Source organism: Myotis yumanensis, unplaced genomic scaffold (assembly GCF_028538775.1).
Source record: "Myotis yumanensis isolate MYYU_CA2020_CCGP unplaced genomic scaffold, mMyoYum1.0.hap1 SCAF_3, whole genome shotgun sequence".
NCBI lineage: Eukaryota > Metazoa > Chordata > Mammalia > Chiroptera > Vespertilionidae > Myotis > Myotis yumanensis.
In genome coordinates, this window is record NW_027223754.1 from 60,119,035 (window position 1) to 60,144,683 (window position 25,649).

General features: G+C 40.2%; 1 protein-coding gene across 1 annotated transcript; it reads right to left on the reverse strand.

Moving 5' to 3' along the window:
* Positions 1–2,860: 2,860 nt before the first annotated feature.
* Positions 2,861–22,606, reverse strand: LOC139006158 (terminal uridylyltransferase 7-like). The gene is given in 8 exon segments (XM_070408701.1): positions 2,861–3,051; positions 4,574–5,603; positions 5,934–6,554; positions 6,556–6,698; positions 7,062–7,112; positions 7,115–8,050; positions 21,140–21,212; positions 22,466–22,606. Coding segments are annotated over 8 exon segments (3,186 nt in total).
* Positions 22,607–25,649: the final 3,043 nt, after the last annotated feature.

Genomic DNA, 25,649 nt, shown 5'->3' on the forward strand with positions numbered 1-25,649 from the left:
TATAGGAAAACCTGGCTTATTTAGAAATGCCTTTGGGTAAAGTATTTAAATCTCCCTTAGTAACATACTTAAAACTTAATTCTCTTTATTGTCAAGAAACTATTTTTTTAATCAAACCTATATTTTTAATATTGCTGGTTAAACACATTTTTTCTTCCTCTGTTATCAACGGAGATGTAGAAAAACAGACTACCTTCTTATATATAAAAGTCTCTCATATATAGAAAACCCATATAAAATTACATCTTTGTTTCTTTAAGGCAAAAATAATATAGTTCCCTTTAAGTTTTCATCACATTTCTTCACCAATCATTCTGCCTAATTTTTATTTATTTATTTTTTTATGAGATCTGGAATCCACAACACTCCAAGGATTTTTGATTTTTGTTCATGGCTGATTTGTTTGTTAGATTTCCAACATTTCATCAATACAACCCAACAATAGCTTCTTGGGTTCTTAGGCAAACACAGAGAATAAAGCTAATATTGGTTGAAGTCACCATGCTTCATCCTGATATTGATCATAGAGCGTAGAGTGGACAGGTGTTCATCAACTCTGACTTGTTCTGTACAAACTGCCTTTGAAGGCACCATGACCCTTTCCACCCCCAGACCTTGTTATTTCCTCTAGCGGGGGTGATGGCCACATGCGCACCCTACACTCCTTCCTCTTGCCTCGTGTCCACACATCTTCACGTGCAGGTTGAAGGTCATTTCCTCAGGAGTCGTTCCATGAGCCTACCGCCCAGCTGCTGCTGCCTACAGACCATGTCATGTATCCCAGCATAGTCTTCCTCAACACTTGCACTTCTCTTTTGTAGAACTTTGCACACATGTAGCAATTTAATTATTTGTGAACACTTGCTTAATGTCTGTTCTCCCCCGCCCCCATTAGACTATTAAGTTAGTGATGATGTCCGTTTGTTTCCCCCTCCCCCCTACAAAGAGCCCCAGCACTTGACTGGTTTACATCAGGCACATAGTGGGAACTCAGTTGGCCTATTTTGACCAATAGACTAATTTCTAACTTATTTTGCATCCTTTCCTTTTCCAGAGATATAATGGTTCTCAGTAGGGCAATTACGAGGAATCAGGAGACAGACAGGAGCATAGCTTATTAAAACATCTGAGAGAAAAGTCAGGGATGTGAACGGGAGGAAGAGAGTGATAGACACCAGTTTGTTAAGGAAGGAAAAGCCAGATTTTAAAGTTGGTGCCATGGGCAATTCTAACTATTGATGGATCTTTAAAGAGGGAAATGGCGCGATCAGATGGTTGCAATTCACCAGGAATGTTGTTTGGTTCCTGAGGACAAAGACCATTTGTGCTGATAATCTTGACTTTAAGCCTGCTCTTCTTGGCTGGTTGTAATTTCATTTCCAGCTGTTAGTTTGAAGGATATTTTACTGTGGTTTAGAAACCTTTCACACAAATGTAGATGACAACAGTGATGTCGATAATAACAACGCACATAAGAATTGCTGAGCACTTACTGTGCACCAGGCACTGGGCTAGATCAGTGATCAAACGTTAGCAAACCTAACAAGCATAGGTGGGTGGGGGGTGGGTGGGTGGCCTCTTGTTAACTGCACTGCTCATCTGATTGCTCTTCCCTGTACTGCGCTCCACACATGTTGTGTTTTTACAAATTGAAGGCAAGACCCTTCTCTATAAAACAGATTACAATTCACGTTATCTCTACACTGGTGTTGTTGGGGTGGTCGGGAGCTGGGCCCACAGCATCTCCGAGGTGTGTCTGTCCTGGTAGGCTCTGCTCTCAGAGTTTCTGATTCAATAGGTGTGGGGGAGGCTGAGAATTTTTGTGTATCTGACATATCCTCAGTGATACTGACGCTACTGGTTCAGGTGTCACACTTGGACAACCACCGTGCCTCACATCACTTAATCAACAACTGTAAAAGGCAAGCACCACTGTTGGGGGCCAACCCCAGCAGGTCCAGGGGTTCCCAAAGGTGTGGATGGAGTCGGCGAAGAAGAATGACATGGAGACAGCATTCAGTTGATCATCATAGCCAGGTTCCCTAGTCAGGTTCTCCAGCCAGGTTCTGCCTTTATTGTCTTGTTACAACTGTATTTATACCAGTTGATTTTAATCCTATCAATTTCTATTCCAAAGGTTAGGGCATTTCTTATCTCCATTCCAGGGAGTAAAGATTATGTAGCTTAAGCATGATTGTTCATAGTTAAAATGATTAACTACCCGCCTGGCACTTAGTTAAGGGGTTTTATTCCCTCCCTTGCTTCAGGGAAAAATCCCTACCTGGGGAAACAACCTTTTTCGGGGAGGTGACCTTGGTTAAAACACACAGCGCCCAGAAGGGCAGCAAACATATTAAGAACAGTATGCCATATACCAGCCGTGGGCAAACTACGGCCAGTGGGCAGGATCCGGCCCATTTGAAATGAATAAAACTAAAAAAAAAAAAAAAGACCGTACCCTTTTATGTAATGATGTTTACTTTGAATTTATATTAGTTCACACAAACGCTCCATTCATGCTTTTGTTCCGGCCCTCCGGTCCAGTATAAGAACCCATTGTGGCCCTCGAGTCAAAAAGTTTGTCCTCCCCTGCCATATACGCCAGGTCCCTTGAAACATATGCTGCGCAGATGTTTCTTCCCTGCAGCGACTGTGTCAAGCAAGGATGGGCTGGCTTCTGGAAAATTCCCCCTTTTTTATTTTTTAAATGATCGCATGTAAATCAGTGGCCACCTCTTGGATTGAGTTGTTTAAGACTCGGAAGAAGACTGACCACCAATGATAGCGAGCATAGCTATAATCGTAGTGGTTGGAGTGCACAAGGAGTCTTGTTCCTGTAGAAGGTTGCTGGCCTCTTCAGTCAAGGGATTTCAGCTGTCCTCAAGTCGGTGGTTTGGTTGTCCTTGTTGATCTGGCTAGTGGGCAGCGTCATTGGTGATGGGCTTCCCGAAGTGTCAGCGAGTTGAAGGGCTGCATCAATGGGTCCAGCAGGGCCGTGCTTGATGGTGGTGTCGGTGTCCAGGGAGGAGTTAGCTGTGCCCTCTGGGTTGGCTGATATGGAAGATACCGGGGAGGAGGAGGATGAGGCAGAGATGGAGGGTAGTAGAGAGAAAAAGAAGAGAAAGCAAAAGAACTACAAGGCATGGAAGTGTTTAGAAAAAAGAGGGAGAAGAAAGGGAAGAAGGCAGCATCCTGACACAGCCCTTTCCTTCAGCTGCTCCTTTCCCTGTGGTCCAAGGTAGAAATGGGAAATGAGTCCTGTTGCAGTGAGAGGGCAACTGCTGTCAGCCAGTCTCTGTCTTTACCTGGGTCCCGATCTGAGCGGCGTGGGAAGCAAAGCAGCCAGGAGTGCAGGAGACCTCCCTCAGAAGGGGTGAGGGTTCAGGCCTCTGCAAAGTTGGGGGGGTGAGGGTCTGTCCCACCTCTGTTGACCCCCAAGTTGTCTCCTGATGGCCCCTCTGCAACTGTGCCTGTCTTAGGTTGTTCCTTCCCTGAGGAATCTTACTTTTCTCTGGCTAACTAACCATCCTCCGGGGCCAAGCAGGGTGATGTGAGGTGTGCGAATGAGGGAGGGGCAGCGCCCCCCTTCAAGAGATTCAGTTCTGTCCTCTTGGTAGCCTATGCCCCTGTGGCCTTCATGCCCAGCACCAGCTTTGGGGTCCCCTCGCCTGCTGGCGGGGCCCCGGCTCCGGTCACATCTCTTGGGGAACCCAGGTTTCTTCTCCAGGGAGGGCCCAGCTCACACCATTGGGTGAGAGACAGATCCATGGCACCGGCCACCACGAGGCCTCAACCTCAGCGTGAACAGAAAGCCAAGGCAACAACTATGGGCAAATGGACTGTGAGAAGAGGGTCCCTCTTGACACAGGGCAAGAGGGGCCAATACAGGACAAGGGAGGGTGAGTCTGGGGTTAGTATTGCATGGGTGGTTGAATGGAGGTCCAATCCTGCATTGCCTGGGATTGCTCTGAAGAGGTCACTGACTGACTGAAATTTGCAGAGGGGTTGAGGGTTGATGCCCCTATCATTGCAGGGGCCTGGGGCTGGCCCCCTCTCAAGTTTCCCAATTGAGGTGATGAGATAGAACCTCCTTGGGAGTGGTTTGTAGAATTTAAAGGCCAACCATTTTTATGGTATTTTGATCTACATTCCTTTGCCCAATGGAATCCTTTCTGACATCAGGGACAAACAGTTTTTGGAGGATTAATATTATTCCCTGATGTATTTCCAGGCTGTTGAGGAGCTTGCCATCTGGCCTGAGTATCATTATTTTTATTTGGGCATTCTCTGCTAAAGTGCCCAGGTAAGCTACAAGAGTAGCAGTTCATATTTCTTTTATGAGGCATGTACTGCACGTGCTTTTCCTCTTTTTATTAAAATATATTTTATTGATTTTTCACAGAGAGGAAGGAAGAGGGATAGAGAGTTAGAAAAATCAATAAGAGAGAAACATTGATCAGCTGCCTCTTGCACACTCCCTACTGGGTATGTGCCCGCAACCAAGGTACATACCCTTGACCGGAATCGAACCTGGGACCCTTGAGTCCCCAGGCCGATGCTCTATCCACTGAGCCAAACCGGTTAGGGCTGGGCTTTTCCTTTTTTGAGGACACCTCACTCTCTGCACATTTCTTTTGAACTTCTTTGTCATCTTTGCTTCTTTTGTCTTTGTTCTCAGGGTATCTTTGGTTTAGGGTATCTTCCTGATCTCACCATCATCTCATTTTTCACCTCCAAAGACAGTCCTTCATGAAGTGTCCAATTTTCCCACAAATTCGGCAACATCTATCATTTGGGGCCAACTCTCCTTCAGTTAGCACATCTGGATCAAAAAAGTACTCCATATTTGAGGGGTAGTCCTTTGGAAATCCTTTGACTGGAATACCAAATACTCTTCTACCATTAATAAATGCTTTCAATATAAAATTGGTCATTTTCCTTGATAATCCAGCTCCAAGATTACGATTCAAATCAAAGGGATCTTCAATAACAATGTATTTTGAGGTCCACTGTTTCTTAAAAGTCGTAAGCAGACTTTTTCTTCTGATGCTAATAACATGTTCTTTAAAATCAAAGTCCTCTGTGTAGAAACGAAGAAGTCCCAACCAGAGCTGCCCAACAGATTCTGTATTATTTCCATATTCTGGCCAATAGGTGGGCAGTTCATCTATTTGATCAAAAAAATAAATATTCCATCCATCAACAAATATTTCAGGTTTCTTTTCACCTTTGTATATCTCTTGAAGGACAGGAATGACTGGTGGTTTCCTCTGCTGGAGAAAATATAGCACCATAAGTGTGTATGCATATGATGATAAGCTGCCTCTGGATGCATCACCAATATCACCTATCTTTGCAAAAACTTTCATGGTATAGCATAAATATTTCACTCTGGGATCAATGGCTGAATAAGCAAATAGAAGCCTTGTGTTATGAAGGGCCAATGTGTTATACAAACAGATGTCCACTTCCAGACCACTTCTCCAATGGTAGGACTTTACAATTGGCACCTTTGCTGTTGTAATAGGCAAGATGTTTCTCAGATCTGAATGTTTTTTGAGGACTCTGGCCAATTCTTCAATAGTTCTTATACAGTCCAACCCCTCAGCAGTTTTAAGTCCATTAATTGTCATACACATGTCAAGATCACTCTGTTTGAACCCAAATCCATTTTTGGAGGAGCCAAACAAGCTCAATTTAGTTCCTGGAAACTCCTGTCTTATGAAACTTTCTAGGTTTTGCCGAATATGCTCACGAGCTCGATCTTCTAAAATAGTTGGAGAAAAATCCTTATAACACTGGATACAAACTTGATCTAGGATACTTGTAAATTTGGGTGTCAATGGTGGCAAAGGTTCCAGCTGGATTCTTTTGAAGTCTTCAGGGCAGTCCTTCTTTAGATGACCCTCTCGTTTGCACAAACTGCACACTACTGTAGGAGACTTGCCTTGGGTGCAGGTGAGCTTACTAAATTCATAGAAGTGAGACGGATCCATGGTTGAATTTTCTTCACATACATTCTCCTCCTTAAGACTGATTTTATTAAGTTCTGTTAGTAGAGCTCCATCCACATCTTTTCCACATTCTTTTGAGTCTTCGTACTTAGACTCGCCTACCTCCTCATCCTCTTCAGATAGGGCACCCTCATCCCCTGATCTGGTGTAGGCATTGTCTGCTGCTTCTTTAGAATGTTCTGAACATGTAACAGTACTCAGAGGCTTCGGAAGGCTAGATTTTGTAATTTTGTGTGGGAGAGCAAAATATTTATATGTTGTTCTTAAACAATGAAGTATGTATTCAAACACAGGTTGACTGTTCAGGGTTCTTGCCACATTCCTTTCAACAGAGTAGGGATCTTCGATGGCAATGCGCTTTTTGGGCCAATCCTTTGATTCACGAGATATCATTTCCTTGACTCGGATACTTATCACTAAATCAGCCAAATTAAATTCTAAAGCATAGAATCGAAGCAATTCCACCCAGAGCTTCCCAACTGGCACTGAAGGCTGGTGTTTTAAATCAAATATTAATGACTCCTGTCCTGTTTTAACAGGTATTTTTTTTTAGTGCCTTTTCTTTTGCTGTGTCAGCATCCCCTGTGGCATTATCAGTGTATTCCCAGACCACGACGTCTTTCTGGATATCTTTTAGGTTGAAGTTGCCCAGTTTATTCAATGAGAATCCTTCAATCCATGATCCTAGATAAACAGGCAGAAGGGGTTCTTTCCTCTACTGAAGAAAGAAAACTGTCATCAGGGCAAACACATATGGTGGGAAACCTCCTTCTTCAGGGCGATCTATACTGCAAAGCTTTGCCCAGTACCTAAATGCAATCACCAAAGGAACCAGCGTTGGTTCTAGTTTTCCAAGGGCAGTTAAGTGATTTGTTGTCAGACAAGCCTGTTCATTTCCTGCACTCACTTTACAAAAAATACCACTTTTCTCTTCTTTGCACACCACCATTGGCACCCTAGCATGAAAATCTGCATCAACATCAATAAAAGAATCACTGTTCTTTAAACATTCCTGAACAAGTAGGAGCACATCTGGCTGAGACATACTGGCTGGAAATTGAATGCCAATGTTTACATCCGAATTTTTGAAACCCAATGGCTACAGGATGACCCATATAATCTTAGAGAACAATCTGGTAACTTGTGTTGGAACACATTTTCCATGATACGTTTAATTTCTAGTCTCTGTTCCAAGTTCTCATTGAGTAACCCAAACTCCTGTACTACTTTGTCAATGGCAGTACCAATTGCATTTATCTGGGAGGGCGTAGGCGGGGGTAATGTAGTGAGCAGCTCTTCCTCCTGCTTGTTCTTAATGTTTTTCTTGTGCCTCTCCTCTTTCATATGCTCATGGGCAAGTGCAATAGATTCAACGAAAACATCACAAAGTTTGCAGGTGTACTTTGCTGTAGGGGAGTTTCTAGGTGGCCTTTCCAGCCTGTCAGTGCCGTCCATTTTCAATGGCTCCTCAGCCTGCTGTAAAGCCAGGAGCTCCTTTGCTGAAAGCACAGACTCGTCGATCACAGGGCCTTCTGAGTCCCCGTCCAGTTCACTTTCCCCATTTCTAGTCCTCCGTGGCTTCCTAGGTCTGGACTTCTGCATCTTGTCTTCATGGCTTCCTGTTTCCACTTCTGACATGGTTTCCAGGTTTGTCGGGTCTTTGTGAGATAGTCGCCTTACAGCTCTACAGCCTCTTCCATCTTGCCACCGATATCCCTCCTCAGTTTCTTGAAAGGAGTCTTTTCTTGGTCGGTTCATAACAGGAATTCTAGGTCCTAGTCTGAATTCTCTCCAACTCTCTGAATTACCAGCAAGTTCATCTGATAGCCATCTCTTACTTTGATCTCTGTGGTTGTCATTTACCCAAACAGGTTGACTGTAAATTGGGTTTTTAAATGCATACGGATTGCTGGAAACAGCATATCGCCCTTTTCTAGGAGTATTCCCATAGTTCCCTGGGGTTATTGTTTTCTTGGGAAGGCCTTTCCCCATGTTATTGCCATGGCCTTTAGCATAATCATCCATTATTAAATAATCTTGTTGAGGGGTTCCCAAAGGTGTGGATGGAATCAACGAAGAAATAACACGGAAGCAGTGTTCAGTTGGTCATCATAGACAGGTTCCCTAGTCAGGTTCTCCAGCCAGGTTCTGTCTTTTATTGTCTTGTTACATCTGTATTTATAGCAGTTGATTTTAATCCTATCAATTTCTATTCCAAAGGTTAGGGCATTTCTTATCTCCATTCCAGGGAGTAAAGATTATGTAGCTTAAGCATGATTGGTCGTAAAGTGATTAACTACCCACCTCGCACTTAGTTAAGGGGTTTTATTCCCTTCCTAACTTCAGGGGAAAATCCCTACCTGGGGAAACAACCTTTTTCGGGGAGGTGACCTTGGTTAAAACACATAGCGCCAAGAAGGGGAGCAAACATATTAAGAACAGTGTGCCATATACGCCAGGTCCCTTGAAATATATGCTGCGAAGATGTTTCTTCCCTGCAGCGACTGTGTCAAGCAGCAAGGATGGACCAGCTTCCGGCATACCACTATAATTTCCCTTTCACAGATGAGGAAACTGAACTTGACAGCACATCATTTTGAAACACTTAAAAATGAATTCATTACATAAAAGAGAGGACGAAGGGAGAAAAACTCCACAGCAGGCTTTTGTTGGGAGGAGCTATGAACATAGGAGCTCTGGGCTTAGGTTCTATTGTTTACTAACTGTGTTGTAACCTTGGCTGAATCACCAACATTTTCCTAAGTCTCAATTGCCTCATTTGAGAATAGGAATAATGATGTGTGCTTTACCAAGGCATAGCATTCTTGTGACGATTAAGTGAAATGATGTCTTTTAAAGGCTCTATGAACTCTTGGACCCTAAGCAAGTGTGAGCTTACTTTTGCCCTCATTCAAAGAGAGACTTCGCACCCAGACACATCCCAGCTGGCAATAAGTGAGACTCGTTTATTTATTTATTTTTCTCTCTACAGCTGCCATAATGCTCAGCTCCTATTCAGGTAGTTATGTATAAGCCATTTCCTTAGATTTTTTTTTTCCTCGCAGGCATAAACAGAGACAAAATCTTTTTATATCATCTGTATGCTTTCCTGAAAGCACCAAATTATGGGCAGGACTAATGGGTTGAGAATGCTGAACGCCAGTTTATTGTGGCTTGCTTATGACATATCACCGTCTGAAAAACCATCACAGAGGGAGGGAAAAAAATCTCGTAGTTTAAATAATAGTTGCATCTCTGCAATGATGACAGACTGTGACAGTTTATAGGTTTTAGATGACGACTCCTTCACGCTGTGAAAACAGATCAGCCGCCAGTGGGCCTACAATTATTGCCACACACATCTGTGGATTTTAAAAGGGAAATTGAGTGGGCAGCTGCCATTACAAGCAGGTGAATTTAGTAGAATGAGCATATCCATCAAGCAGAGGTTAGGTTACTCTCTCTGCTCTGAATGGAGACGGGAGGTGACAGACGTCTGAAGTTGTACCAGTAATGACTACCATTTGTATAATACTCCCAAAGATTAGCACAGTTTCTTTATTGAATTCTACCAAATGGCACCTTCACTCCACGCCCCTCACTCACTGAAATGCAAAGATTGCAGTATTTAAATAAAATGTTTTTTGAACGATATGCCAGTGACCTTCTAAGTACAAATCCAAGGATGTCCTCAGCCTTCATCCAACTTGACCGTTTGACATGCTGAGCCTCCTGCTTCACCTTCTGTCCTTCCGAGGCTTCCCTGCCAGTCGAAGTAGAAAAGAAGGGAGATTGGATACTGGGCAGAGAAAGAGGAAATAAAACCACTTCTATATAATGTTAACCTGGCTTTTATTTCTCAATGATAGCACCTACCAGGCTGTGTGGCAATTTATTGTACTGGCCTATCAAACTATGAAATATTAGAGGGCTAGGCAGTGCATTCCTCAATGTAATACACACAGTGCCTTATACATAGTAAGTGCTTGATAAATGCTTAGTGAATGAATGAATATTTTTAAAATTTGTTTTTATTTAAGTATAGTTGGTATACAATGTTATATTGGCTATATTAGTTTCATGTGTGCAACATTGTGATTCAACATTTTTATATCTCAAGATGTGATCATCCACGAATTCTGGTAATCAATTTTCACTGTGCAAACTTACCACAATATTGTTAGCTATATTCACCTTCCCTTTTTACCCATCCCTCCACACCCTCTCTTCTGATAACAATTTCTTTGGTCTCTATTTATATGATTCTGCTTTTGTTTTGTTTTTAGATTCCACAAATAAGTGAAACCATTTGTCTTTGACTTATTTCACGGAGCATAATACTGTCTAGATCCATCCATGTTGTCACAAAGGGCAAGATTTCATTCTTTTTTATTGCTGTGTGTGTGTGTGTACACACACATCACCATCTGAAAAGCCATCACAGAGAAAAAAATCATTCAGTTAATTTAAATAATGGTCACATCTTTACAATGATGATAGACTGTGACAGTTTATAGATTTTAGATGGTGACTCCTTCACTCTGTAAAAACAGATCAGCTGCCAGTGGATACATCCCCATCCCCACACCCCCACAGCACTATTTCTTAATCTATTCATCTATCAATGGATGCCTAGGTTGCTACCATATCTTGGCTATTGTAAATAATGCTGCAATGAACATGGGGGAACATATATTTTTCAAATTAGTGTTTTCATTTTCTTTGGATAAATACACAAAGTAGAAGTACTGGGTTGTATGGTATATCCATTTTTAGTTTTTGAAGAATCTCCATACTGTTTCCATAGGGGCTGCTGCAGTTTGCAATCCTAGCAACAGTGTGCAAGGGTTCCCTTTTCTCCACCCCCTCGCCAAGAAATTATTTGTTGATGTTCTGATAATAGCCATTCTGACTGGTGTGAGGTGATACCTCATTGTGGTTTTTATTTGCATTTCTTTGATGATTAGTGATGTTGAACATTTTTTCATATACTTATTGGCCATCTTTATAAATAAATGTCTTTTCATGTCCTCTGCCCATTTTTTGATTAGATTGTTTATTTTTTGTTATTGAGTTGTATGAATTTCTTATATATTTTGGATATCAACTCCTTTTGGAAATATCATTTGAGAATACGTTCTCCCACTCAGTAGATTGTCTTTGTTTTGTTGAAGTTTTCCTTTGTTGTGCAGAAGCTTTTTAGTTTGATGTAGTCCCATATGTTTATTCTTTTGTTTCCCTTGCTTGAGGGGACGTATCCAAAAAGATATTACTCAAGTGATGTTGGATAGTTTATTTCCTATGTTTTCTTCTAGGAGTTTTATTGTTTCAGGCCTTACATTTAAGTCTTTAAACCATTTTGAGTTTGTTTTTGAATATGATATAAGAGAGGGTCCAGAGTATTTTTTTGCACATACCTGTCCAGTTTTCCCAACTCCATTTGTTGAAGAAACTTTTGCTATGCCAGTATATATTTTTACCTTCCTTGTCATGGGTTAATTGATCATATAAGTGAGAGTTTATTTTTGGTATCTCTATTCCATTCCATTGATCTATGTCTGTTTTTGTGCCAGTACCATATAGTTTTGATTATTATAGCTTTGTAACATAGTTTGAGATCAGGGATCATGATACATTCAACTTTGTTCTTCTTAAGATTGCTTTGGCTGTACTCAAGATTTTTTGTGATTCCATATAAATTTATGAATTATTTGTTTTGGTCTGAGAAGAATGATATTGATATTTTGATAGTAATTATATTGAATCTGTAAATTGTTTTGGGTAGTATGATCAACTTAACAATATTAATTAATCCTTCCTATACATGAGCATGGTATACCCTTTCTTTTATTTGTGTTCTTTACAATTTCTTTTTCAATGTCATAATTTACAGAGTAGAGGTCTTTCACCTCCTTGGTTAAGTTTATTCCTAGGTATTTTTTTCTTTTTGATACAACTGTGAATAAATATTTTTATCCACATATAATAGCCTAAGAGATGTCCAGCAATTTAGAAGAATTTTTATGTTGTATAATGCTCTGTTTTAAAATACACATATATTCATACATGTTACTGCTATAGTCACTCCACCAGCTTGGTTACAAATACAGTCACATCTCTCTCACCTCTAAAATATTTTGGGATACCAGAGTTTTATTTTAGTTGAAAAATCTACACCTTTCTTAAAAACTATTCCACCTTGATTTGTTAAAAAACCTCAGGGGTTTACTTACTCTAAATGGGTCTGTGAGTATCTGATTGGTTCAATAGTGGGCCGTGGCTTTTAGAGTCACTGCTTCTGTTTGATTGGTCCATATGCGTTCTTGCCTGCCTTCCAACCGTGATCCTTTATTGAGTTTCTTCTCTGCGTCACATATTGTTCTAGGGTTACTATTTCATGTGTCTCTGTTCTCTGCTGTAGTTATAGGCACCAATCTATTGGCTGTTTCAGATACCTACATAGACTACACGTGACTTCATCCTCAGAATTTCAAGGTTACCTCTTTTGCATTTTATTGGACTCACATAACAGGTTGGGTCTCAAGGCTCTTCTAGGCTCAGCCACACACTTGTGCTGGGACTAACCTTTTCCCCAGACCTTAGGCTCTCACTTTAAGAGAATGAAATTAACCCAGAATTTTCCTACCATTCTGGAGCCCTTGTGGTCCTTTCCTATCTCCAGGCCATTTTCGGGAACATCCCAAATATTCTAATAACATTGAACTTCAAAAAGTGAAAATATGATGCTCACCTTCCTTTCCTCCTAGGAGCCTTAGAGACACTTATGCAAAATTGTCTAACCTCTCCACAAATGCTGACTCTGCATTTTAAGGGAGATAGCGAGGGTGAGATGTCTGGTTCCAGAAGCTTCTGTTATATCTTTCCCCCAGGCAAAAGGAACCTGCTACCCTTATTTTTGTGTAACTAAGTGATGTCAGTCAAGTGACTCTTCTCTGAAAAAGGAAAATTTACTCCAAGGTGTCCTATGTTCATCTGTAGATGCGAGAGTTTTGAAATAAATGCTATTTTACAATTTCTTCTCAACACGTGCGCGCGCGCGCGCGCGCGCGCACACACACACACACGCACAGACTCTTAATTTCCACAGAGAGTGTTAACAATAACCATCTCAGGGGTCAGGGGCAGACCTGTGCTTTCCCTCCATTGTGTGTGATTGGTTGGCACACGGCACATGTTGGCGGATAGCTTGGTGTCTGCCATCTTTCAGTTGTGTTTACGACCTCTTCTGTGCTGCCATAGATTTCTAAAGCCAGGGCTGCCTCCAGCTCCCATGCTCCAATTGGAGAAGGGGATAGTAAGGAGGTTTGGATTCCATGGCTCCTACAAATTCAATTACTTGCAAATCCACCAGTGGTAAATCATGGAGGATGCAAATGACTACAAAAGCCGCTTGCAAGACTGCGCCCTCTACTGGACGGGTGAAGAAACCTCATCTTTACAGGCCCGATACTACCTACTCTATAGGTTATCAGAAGTCCACTGACCTGATTTGAAAACTTCCCTTCCAGTGTCTGGTGTGGGAAATTGCTCAGGACATCAAAATAGATCTGGGCTCCTAGAGTACAGCTATTGGTACTTTGCAGGAGGCACATGAGGCCTATCCGGCTGCCTTTTTGAAGACACCAACCTGTGTGCTATCTATGCCAAACGTGTAACAATTATGCCAAAAGACACCAGCCAGCATGCCATATACTTGGATAAAGTGCTTAAGAATCCACTATGGTGGGAAACATTTCATTCTTTTAAAAAATATTCTCTTCTTCCTGCTATTGGTAGTTCTGAGCATTAGATATTTTTTCCCACGGCATCAAAAAGTACCTAATATATGATTGCAAGTGGAAAATGGGGATAGAAATCAGGTATTGGCAGTCTTTCCATTTTTGTTTGTGTGTGATTTTTAATATAAATGCAGAAACATAAAGCATTAATGCAAGTCAAATGTTTCAGTGAGCAAGTTTCAGCAGTTCAATTTTATAACAATTTAAGTAAATCTTTAAAATTTTTCTCAACAAGACCAGCATTTGGACTCTTTAAAAATAAATTTCTTATTGATGGCAACTAAAACCAAAACAAAATAAAAAGAAACCAATAACCATCTCTGGATCATAAGATTGCAAAAATATGACTTTTTTTCTTATTTACCTCGGTAAATACATGTTATTTGAACAATAAAATGTTAAAAGTTAGTAAAATAAAGAGATATAAAGCAAATAAACCCATAACTGTAGAGTAAAAGATATCAACCACATAGGCCAGAACTGGAATGTCTTTGAAAATAAAAGATGGCAATCTTAGCCTCCTTTTCACATCAAACTCAGTTTCAGGTGAGTTTATAATATCAAAGCACCTGTACTACTTGCCTACTTTCTGAAATGCAGGTGATGGTGACACACCATATATATACAGTTCAGTGACATTTGCTGAGCTATTTTTCATAGAACTCTGAATACAAATTTTAACTGTACTCTCCATTTTGGAATTTATTATTTTTCTGATAAAGCATATAGATGGACAAGTGATTTCAAAACTTTTATTGCAGAAAGAGAACAAGTTGTTGCCTCCACTTCTGTTTACATACCATTTGATTGCCAATCTAAACTTTTCTAAGGTAGATAGCTCACCCACTGCCATCTTTTCAGGAAGGCTAGCAAAATCTTTCAGGCAATCTCTTTCACATATAATTATTCAGAAATGCAATTTTTTAGCTGTTGATTTAATCTCAAAACCTATCCTCCAAACGAAATAATCCTACAGCAGCACTTTGCTCTTCAAATGCGAAGTAGAAGAGACTGATGCCCACACATTTGAGACAGACAACATATGCAGAACGTGCTCTGGATGATCAGAATTGGAAGCCCCCTACACCAGTTCAGGTGAGAGAGCAACTCCCTCCTCTGCCGCCAGCTGTGGCAGTGGGGCCTGCAGAAACTCGCACTCCCTGCACAGCTGGGAGGGGATGAGAAAGATGATTTCACTGGGAAGCAGATTCTGAATTGGAAGAGAGTTGCTTTTACAAATTTCATAATAAAAACGGATTATTGTTTTTTCACATGCTTATTCTGCAAATGTTCAGCGTTGTTTCTGTCAGCTAGGTTTAATTTCCTAATTTGGCTCCGGTTTGCATGTGAAACGGATTTGAATAAGTTAAAGGGAGGGTGTTAAGGGTTTTTCTTGGGAGAGGGGCAGTGGGACTGCTCAGTCACACAAACTTCATGATCTTCAATGGGCTACTTGCAGTCAGATGTCACGGAACTCAGTGGGCGAGAGATGCTCTGCGTTATTGAATCATGAAATAATCTAACATGTGATTGAGTCATAGAATCAGGGATTGTTTTAGTTGGCTGGGGACCATGGTGGAGGGTGGGGTGCACAAATTGAACAGTGTCTGGGGGCAGCTTGGGAGTTTTTCTCATAAGCCACACACAAACCCCCTCTTCCTGACCACTCCCAACTCCCCTCAGTCATGGCAAGGAACAATTCCTTAGAGATGGAAATGTTTATTCAGAAAATTTTTTTTAGAAGATTCTAATTCTCTGGCTGAGAATCATAAATTTTATATTCACATGAAAAACACACACAAAAGAAATTCCAGGGAGGTAAAATAACATCCATCCACTAGAACCTACTTTTTAGACCATTTCTCTTTAAAATCCATTTACAGGTAAATATGCAATCATGCACACTTAACAATAGGAATATGTTCTGAGCAATGTGTTGTTAGGTGAGTTTGTTGTGCCAGCATCACAGAGTGCACTCACACAAACCTAGGTGGGATAGCCTACCACTGTAATGTAGGTGCTAAACTTTTATCCAACTGGTAACACGTAGGTTTGTTTACACCAGCATCAGCACAAACCAGTGACTAATGTGTTGTGGTACAGCAGGTGGTAGGAGTTTTTCAGTTCCATTAGATTCTTATGGGATCACTGTCACATATGCAGTCTGTTGTTCACCAAAACATTGTGATGGTGTACGACTCTGTCTTGGTTTGCAACCTCAGGAGTTTGCCAGGTGAAATCTGAAACTGGCCCCATACATGGAGGGCAATGAGACACTGAAGCCAGAGGTAGCCTACTCCTGATTAGCAGGTGACAATTTTAATAAACCAGGGAGCTTACTAGGCTTGTGTGGGGTCATCGCTAAGACAGAGATCTGCCTGCCGCCAGAATTTTAAGAGTTTATACAGAAGACTTAATGGGGTACAGACAGTCTCAAAAACACATTGGGCTCTCAAGGCTGCGTCTCTGAAATGGCTCCTAGTGCAAGAACAGTGCACAGACCATACAGTCCAAGGACCGGAGAGGGGTGAGAGGCTCCAGTTGTCCCACCCAGATCGTGGCTCAACCTGCAGTCGTGTTCTCTTCATGACCTCCTTTAACATCTATGTTGTAGCTAATTGTTCATGTATTTTTGTGCAGAATTGGTAAATATAGTCCAAGCGTTGATGTCACGATTCTTTCCTGATTTGGGAGGTTGTAGGGCAAGCTGTGTCTCATCCAGATGGAAAGAGGTCTCACGCTGAATTATTTAGAAGGGACTGTTCATTTGTTTTTTCCTGTTACACCACCAGCCTTTAGTCTTGATAGCTAGAGTCCACTCAGTCCCTGCATCTTTCTATAAATATCCCCTAGATGGGTTGTTTAAATTAGATTTTTGTGAAGATAGTAAAAATGTATGAACTCAGATTATTGAGTGAGACATCTCTTCCTCTGTTTTTCTTTTCTTTTATTGATGATAAATGCACAAAATATGCACCTACTATGAATAGTTTATAGTGAGCTTTAATATTAACTTCCAATTCTTTTTTTTACTAAGTCAATACTGGCAATACAGCATGGGAAAACGTAGGTATAGAGTTGTTTGTATGGAAAATAATACGGTAAGCAATACATAATAATGCAAGAGTAAACTGTTTTGTGTACTCACAACTGTAAACCTACTTTTGCCTCGCCCTCTACTCAGCCAGTGCACCTAACAGAATCTCTAGTCTGGCCAGTCTCTTTTCCTTTCTGGCTCTGTGATGGATGTCCTTCCGTAGCTTCATCACTGTCGATGCTGGATTAGTTGCTTCAGGACTCATAAAACTTGATCTTTGCTCATGCACTTGTTTAAGGCATAATATTTATATACTAAGTCTAGTTCAAGCATATTGACTTCTGTATGAAATGCTTTGTAAAGGTGGTTTGTACGCTTCACTATAAAGCATTGGGGATATGCCGTATATCTTTTTAATCTGAGTGCTCAGTATCTGTTCTTTGTCATCTGCAAATTCTCTGCCAAATCTGTGTGTTTAAAATCCATCAGAAAAGTTTCATCTCTTTGGGTGAAAGAACCAATTCCTGCTTAAAGTCTCAACAGAAAATGAATGACTTATTAGATTAAAAAAGTGACACTTCAGCTATAACACCAGTAAAATATACCCAAGCTTGGAGACGTTCCTAGTTAGACATTTCACATCCAGTACATATTGGTTACATGGCAACGTCTCTCTGAGCCGCATGCTCCAATGCATGTATATTCATGGCTGCCCAGACCCCACACCAGTACTGTCCATAAAAATATAATGCAAGCCATATGTATTATGTAAAATTTTCTAGTGGCCACATTAAATAAAAGAGACAGGTAAATTAATTTTAATAATATATTTTATTTAATCCAGTATAGCCAAGATATCATTTCAACATGTAATCAGTATAAATATATTAATGAAATACTTTACATTTGCTTTTTCTTACCAGCTCTTTGACATCTGGTATGGATTTTTACACTTACAGCACATTTCAATTTGGATGCTAAATGCAGAATTTTCATTGGCAATACTTGATCAGCATTCATATTTAATAAAATTTATAGTTGAAATATAGATATATACCCATGTTTTGCCAAACATATGTAAAGGTTTGTGAATAACTAAATTGAGTACTAAAAATTAACTGTCCTCTTAAATTCACATTGATACAATGAATTCATCTTTGTAGGAGTATTAATTTGACTTTGAAGCCAAATATTTTTCAAAACTACATCTGTCCAAGTTAAATAAATTCACTAACTCTTGTGTCAATACAGTATTGTTAACATTGAATTTAAAAGAAGATTGCATAAATTGAAAAGCAACTCTGAATTTATCATTATAAACAGTGTTTTTCAAATTTTTCTTGTAGTTTTCAAAGCCAATTTGTATAACACTGTCAATTACAATGAAAATATTGTGCATATTGATTCATGTGAGGAAAAACTTGTAAATTCTTTATTATATGTATCATGAAATTTCAATTTTAATATAAATTTTAGTACTTATCTAGTTTAGTCATAAATAAGCTTTTCCTTAGTGCTTCAGATTCAGCTCATTCATATGCAGAGTGATATCTGTGAGAAATCATAAATCACCCTTTTGTCTTCAATTATTGAGTATTTGGCAAATGTTCAGTTTGTTTCAAGAAGATCTTCAGTAGAAGTTAACAGTACAATACATTTTTTGTAAAGTGTTTCCATGACACAAACAGCATTGACTAAGAATGCAAGATCTTTTAATCTATTTCCTATGATTTGTTTTAACAGTTCTATTAACCAACAATGATTAATCATTTGCACATAATTACTGAATGATTTTAACAACTGTAACTGGGATATTTTTTGTACAGTCTGTTTCAGAAAGCTGAGCACAAATTTATTCAGTATGTATCATACAATAAAACAAAGTGATAAGAAGGAAAATGTCAGTCTCTTGTTTTAAAATTTTAATAAATGCAGAGTTTTGACCTAACCTAGCTGGAGCACCATCTATCATGATAGAAATGAATTTTTTCATATCTAGCTGAGATTCTCCTTTGACAAATATAAAAGATTGAAAAAATATCTATTCTTATAGTTTAAATTTTAAACTGCAAATTGACAACATTTCTTTATACATTGGAAGTCCTTCAAGACAAAAGGACTCTTGGGGAACTCATAAAGGAACATGGCTTTAAATACCATCCATATGCTGATGACTTCAACAAATATAATATGTTCAGCCCTAACCTCTTTCCTGAATTCTAGTCTTGAATATCCAATGTCTCCTAACATTTCCAAATTCTTTTTTTTTTTAAATTAAATCTTTATTGTTCAGATTATTACATTTGTTCCTCTTTTTTCCCCCAATAACTCCCCTCCTTCCAGCTCCCACCCCACCCTCCACCCTCACTCCCCACCCACTGTGTTCATCCATAGGTGCATGATTTTTGTCCAGTCACTTCCCGCATCTCCCACACCCCTTTTCCCCCCAAGAATAGTCATTCTATTCCCTTTCTATGTCCCTGATTCTATTATAATCACCAGTTCATTCTGTACATCAGGTTATTTATTCACTTGATTCTTAGATTCATTTGTTGATAGATGCATGTTTGTTGTTCATAATTTGTATCTTTACCTTTTTCTTCTTCTTCCTCTTCTTAAAGGATACCTTTCAGCATTTCATATAATACTGGTTTGGCGGTGATGAACTCCTTTAGCTTTTCCTTATCTGTGAAGCTCTTTATCTGACCTTCAATTCTGAATGATAGCTTTGCTGGATAAAGTAATCTTGGTTGTAGGTTCTTGGTATTCAGCACTTTGAATATTTCTTGCCATTCCCTTCTGGCCTGCAAAGTTTCTGTTGAGAAATCAGCTGACAGTCGTATGGGTATTCCCTTGTAGGTAATTGAGCCTCTTTCTCTTGCTGCTTTTAAGATTTTCTCTTTGTCTTTTGCTCTTGGCATTTTAATGATGATGTGTCTTGGTGTGGTCCTCTTTGGATTCCTTTTGTTTGGGGTTCTCTGCGCTTCTTGGACCTGTAAGTCCATTTCTTTCTCCAGATGGGGGAAGTTTTCTGCCATTATTTCTTGAAATAGGTTTTCAATATCTTGCTGTCTCTCATCTTCTGGCACTCCAATAATTCTGATATTAGACCGCTTAAAGCTGTCCCAGAGGCTCCTTACACTATCTTCACACTTTCGGATTCTTTTTTCATTTTGCTTTTCCAATTGGGTGTTTTTTGTGGAATCTTTGGTTTGATTATTGTGCTCCTCTGGTCTGCTATTGGGTATAATATTCTTTATTTCAGTCCGTGTATGCTTACTTTCTAATTTCTTTATCGTAGCATCGAGGGTCTCATTAGTTTTCGTGAGGCTCTGCACAAATTTATGGCAAGCCCTCAAAATTGCGATTCTTAGCTCCATATCCTCCATTTCTGTCATGTTTTTTTGTCTCTGCATCTTTTATGCTTTCTTGGTGCACCCCTTTGTGGTCTCGGTGCACAGTCTTGTTCTAGCCAAGCCTTAATTGTTGTAGTTAACACTAGAGGGATTTGACCTCCAGGCCGACTGGCTATAGGAATCAGCTGTATGGAAAACGTCTGCCTTCTGGGGAGGCGCTAATCCAGCCTTTGCCTGAGGCGATCGGCAAATGGCTGTGCGCAGGGCCTGGGCGGGGCGGGATCAACAGGGCGGGCGGAGGGAGCAGTTATGGAAGCGCTCAGTCCCGTTCCCAGAGGTTCTGCTTCTCAGAACCCCGGCAGCCGCTGCAAACCTCAGAGAGAAAGCTGCCCTCAGGTTCCAACTGATGCCGGATAATCCCGCTTCTCCCGTTTGAGTCTGGGTCCCTAGAGACTCGCCCGGATCCGGAGCCGGACAGAGAACGACAACCGCGCCCTCAGCCACCAGCCCGCTTTGCGCGCGCACCTCGGTACCTTTGTATTTTCCACACTGCGCCGCCTCTGGGCCTCGATTTGCTGTTCTCTTTCCTTCTAGTTGTAGAGTCTCTCTTCAGCCAGCCTTCCTGTGGTTCTGGGTGATGTCCGTTCCGTCTTTTAGTTGTATTTTTGAAATGGTTGTTTGTGGCAGCGGTCTCCGGTGTTTACCTACGCCGCCATCTTGGTCTCCCCCCCATTTCCAAATTCTTGTGTCTCCTGCCAAACTGCCTTTCCCCTAGTCTTCAATAAATGACAACTCAAGACCAAAAAATTGGGAGTTATTTTTGACTTCTCTTTCTCCATCATACCCCATATTCAAATCCACCAGCAAAACCTGTTGACTCTACTTTCCGAATGTATCCTAAAAATAACCATTTCTCACCAACTCCATTGTTACCTCTCTGCTCCCATATGATCTCTTGCAAAACCTCCTTGGTAGTCTGCTTGTTTCCATTTGTAACTTTTGTAATCTATTTTAATACATCGGTAAGTCAGATAATTATATGTTTCTCTTCAACAACAGCTCTAATGGATTTACATCTCATTAGAATAAAGCCCAAAAGTCTTTCACATGAATATAACTTTGCTCCCATCCACCTCTCCGTCCTTAACTCCTACCATACTCCCATTTGCTCCTTCCCCAGTGGCTTCCTTGCTGTTCTTCAAATGGGCCAAGCCGACTCACACTTCTGGGTTTTTGAACTTACTATTTCCTCTGTCTGGGACACTCTTTCCTCGACAGCCAGTAACTTGTTCCCTCACTTTATTCATGACTTTGCTCCAAAGTCTTCCCTGAATACTCACCTAACATGTTACACTGTGTCCTTTTACCTTGCTCTATATTTCTTTATAGAACCTTTCACATTATATAGTCATTTGCTTATTGGGTTTTCTGTCTCTCCCCTTAGAATATGAACATCAGGAAAGCAGAGTATTAATTCACTTGTTATTACTTTGTCTCCAATGCTTAGACCAGCATCTAGCACAAAAGATGCTCAATGAATGGTTGTTGAACTTATAAATGATTGACACCTCTGATTGAAACTCTGTCAGTAGATTGAAATCTTGGAATAATTGTTTTCTAGATGTCTCTATTTTCTGAAAATAACTCATTTGTTTGTGGGATGGTGGCTAAAATGCATGAGGAAGAAATTATGCTGTGAAAATAACCAGCTATTTTTCAGATTTTATGCTGCCGGCATTTTGTGGTACTTTACAACTATGCAGTGAACATTGGCCAATGTCTCTTACAGTTTTCGGGGATGGCTCAGTTCTTAGAGAAGCCAGATTTTTTTTTTACTGTTTTTGTTTATTCTCTTCAGTTCACCACAAGCTTTATGTTTATCTGTAGGAAAACCTCTAATTTCTAGACAGTCTAGGGATGAGCCTTCTTATCCCTGCACTGGTAGACATTTTATAGTCACTACCTTGCGTGTGCAAAAATATAACTTTATTGTCTATAACATTTTATTCTGGGGCCCTGATCTCCTGCTCTGAAGGTAGCATAAAACTCAACCCAGTAACCTCCAGGGAATTTTGGTCACATTCATTGATTTCTCAGCCACTTCAGACTTAACCCAGTTACAGTCAGGATAGTTTATGTTTTCTTCTCCCTTCCCCATGGGCTCAATGCTACACTCGACAGTGGGAATACAGAGCGTAGTGGCAAAGAGGGAAGAGTTGCCTCTTCTCTGTGCTGACTATGTCCTATGCCAGTTCATACCTGTTCCTTTGGGCCTTCAGCACAGACAATATGAGGTGCTTCCTGGAATGCAGGTCCCACCTGGGCTCCCCTTAGTGCTATGGAACCACCAGACATCAGACATACAACGTATTCTAGCTGGTCCTCAGTAGGACTGTCCATGCTGCACCTTTCTGATGGAGCCGCCTCTTGTTTCAGCTACAACCTAGGCCTTCTGGTTCAATCTCCTCTCAATAATGAGGTCCCAATTATGGGCTGAACTTCTAAGTCGTATAAAACTGAAGGGGTTGTCTCCCATGCCTACAGAAGTCCTCTGATATTTCTCCTCTCCACTACACAGGTAGGGAACTTTTCTCTGAGGTGCCCTATTTCTCTGAACCGGAGAAATACCTGGGAGCCACAGCTCAGCTTCTCTCTCCTCCTGAATCTTTTTATTTAAAGGAATCCCATTGTTCTTTCCCCGACTCCAAACCTAGTACTTAACTGAAGAGAGCAGAGGTTCAGATATTTCTGACTTTCTCTAAGAACACTCTCCCCTTCTACAAATTCAGAGTGTTTTTCTAGCCCTTAGAGAGTTGGTGCAAATAATATGGGGAGAAAGTTGGTTTTGACTTGTCAGGGAACATTGTCTAAGATTTGTAAGTGGGCAAAGGGACTACTAGATATTCTTTCAATGAAGAGTGGTTCCCATTTGGCAATGTCTAGAGACATTTCCCTCCAGTTTTTATTAAGATACTAGGAGGCCCGGTGCATGAATTTGTGCATGGGTGGGGTCCGGCCGGCCCACACCCTATGGGGGTAGGAGGGCCAATTGGGGACGGGGCTGGCCAGGGGGAGGGGCTTCAGGTGGTTGAACCCCTGGTTGAACTCCCGGGTTGAGGGGACAATTTGCATATTAGCCTTTTATTATATAAGGTAATTGACATACATTGCTGTGTAAAGTGTACAACACAATGACTTGACTTTTATACATTGTTGAACAATTATCACAGTAAGTGTAGTTAACATTCATCGTCTCATATATATACAAAAAGAAAATTTATTTATTCCTTGTGATGAGACCTTCTAAGATCTACCTAGAGATAATTTTAATTGTCATAAGTGGGCAAGGTGTATGTTACTGGCATCTAGTGGGTAGAGGCCTGGGAGTCTACTAAATATCTTCCAATTAATGAGACAGGCCCTTACAACAAAGAATTATGTAGCCCAAAATATCAGTGGTGCCAAGGTTGAGAAATCATGGTCTAATGGACTCTATGGGGATTATATGATTTATAGGGGTTGTGTTTCTTTGATTGATTTTACTGTTGACTAGACTGTTTTATATCACTGTAAGGTAGAAAGTTGACTTGTTAAAAACTATTAGTAATGCAAGTGATTCTTGTCCTTAGCAAGGCAAATGAATTTTGCCTACTAGAGAGACTTTATTTTTACTTATAGAAAATATGACCCCAAACATTATATTTTATTGCCCTGTAAGATAATAACCAGTTTTGAATCTATTAGCAACTTTATTTCAGCATTTCTGATTGCCTTTCACAGAAATGATCAATGAGTTCCACATTTTTAAAGGAAGCATGCAAGGAAAAATAAAATCTAACGTTGCTCTTTTCAAAGTCTTTGCTATTTCTGTTGAGAGAATTATCAAGAGCCTTCAGACCCCTCACCTTTATTGTGTGATGGGAAAGGGAGAAATCAGGCATGCATCCATTATATTATTTTTCTTGTCATTTTAAATTACTAGGTGGCAGTTTTGAAATCCTGTACGTGGCTGAATATGGCTTGAAGTAAATAACATGTCTGATGCTGGCAGACGTAGGTTTCCACAAACCTGAGACACAATTTTTAAAGCTCTCTTTTTCTCCTCTTCTTTCTTGAGGTTGAGGGTATTTTATACATAAAAATAATAAGCTTTAAGAATATGAGCATATCAAGTATATTTAAAAATCCCATCTACATTTAGGGTTTTAGCTTTAGTCATTTATTTTTTTTTAATATAATTTCAATCACTATCTTAGCTTTTTTTTTTTTAAATCCCTCCCTATACCCTTTGATGGTTCTATTTTCCCATTTGTCTTCTTTAAAATAAAACTCAGAGTTTGAAAGGAATACTCCATTCTCCAGCATTGCTTTCTCTGGATATCAGGACTTCTAATTTTCTATTTTACATGGGGATTTAGGATGAAATGATGTGCAAGACTAAGATGACTCAATTTTGGTTTATCACCAGTCTTTTTCACAGACTAGGTACAACTCTTGGGCACAGTAGTTCGATGTTTTTTTCTTATATATTTTACTAATGCTTCTTTTTCATTAATTGAATTTTTTTGGGTGACATTGGTTCACAGAAACAGACTGGTTTCAAGTGTACAACTAAAGAACATCATCTGCACACTGCGTGATGCATCCATCGCCTCAAACAAAGTTTCTTTTCATCCCCACTTTCCCCTCCTTTGCCCACCTTCACTTACCTCCATCCCCCTTTCCCTCTGGCTACCACCACACTGTTGTCTATATCTATATCTATATATATATATATCCCACTTTCAAAGACTGCTAAATCGCGTTGTTTACCCATATCTTCAGAAAAAAATCACTTCTACTGTCGTGGTAAACAACCTATTTCCCTATTTATAATGGTCTGGCTCTCTAGCAACTTCAGCATGAAATTATAGCTAATTTGCCTACAAATGTCAGGTGGTCATAATAATCCGGCCACTCAGTGTGTGTGTGTGTGTGTGTGTGTGTGTGTGTGTGTGTATCTTTTTTGGTTAATTCCTTCATCTTCTTTCATCCAATCCCCCACCTACCTCTCCTCTGACAGCTGTCAGTCTGTTCCATGTATCCATGTTCCTTTCTATTGTGTTCATAAGTTTATTTTGTTCATTAGATTCCACATATAAGTGAGATCCTATGGTGTTTGTCTTTCTCTGGCTTAGCATTATAATCTCCAGGTCCATCCATGCTGTTGCAAAAAGGTAAGGTTTCCTTTTTTCTTTTTACATGGCTGAGAAGTCTTTTTTTGTGTGTAAATGCACTACAGTTGTTTTATCCACTTTTTTACTGATGGGCACTTGGCTCTTTCCAGATCTTGGCTATTGTAAATAACACTACAATGAACATAGGGGTGCATATATTCTTTAGAATTAGTGTTTCAGATTTCTTAGGATATATTTCCAGAAGGGAGAATGCTGGGTCAAAAGGC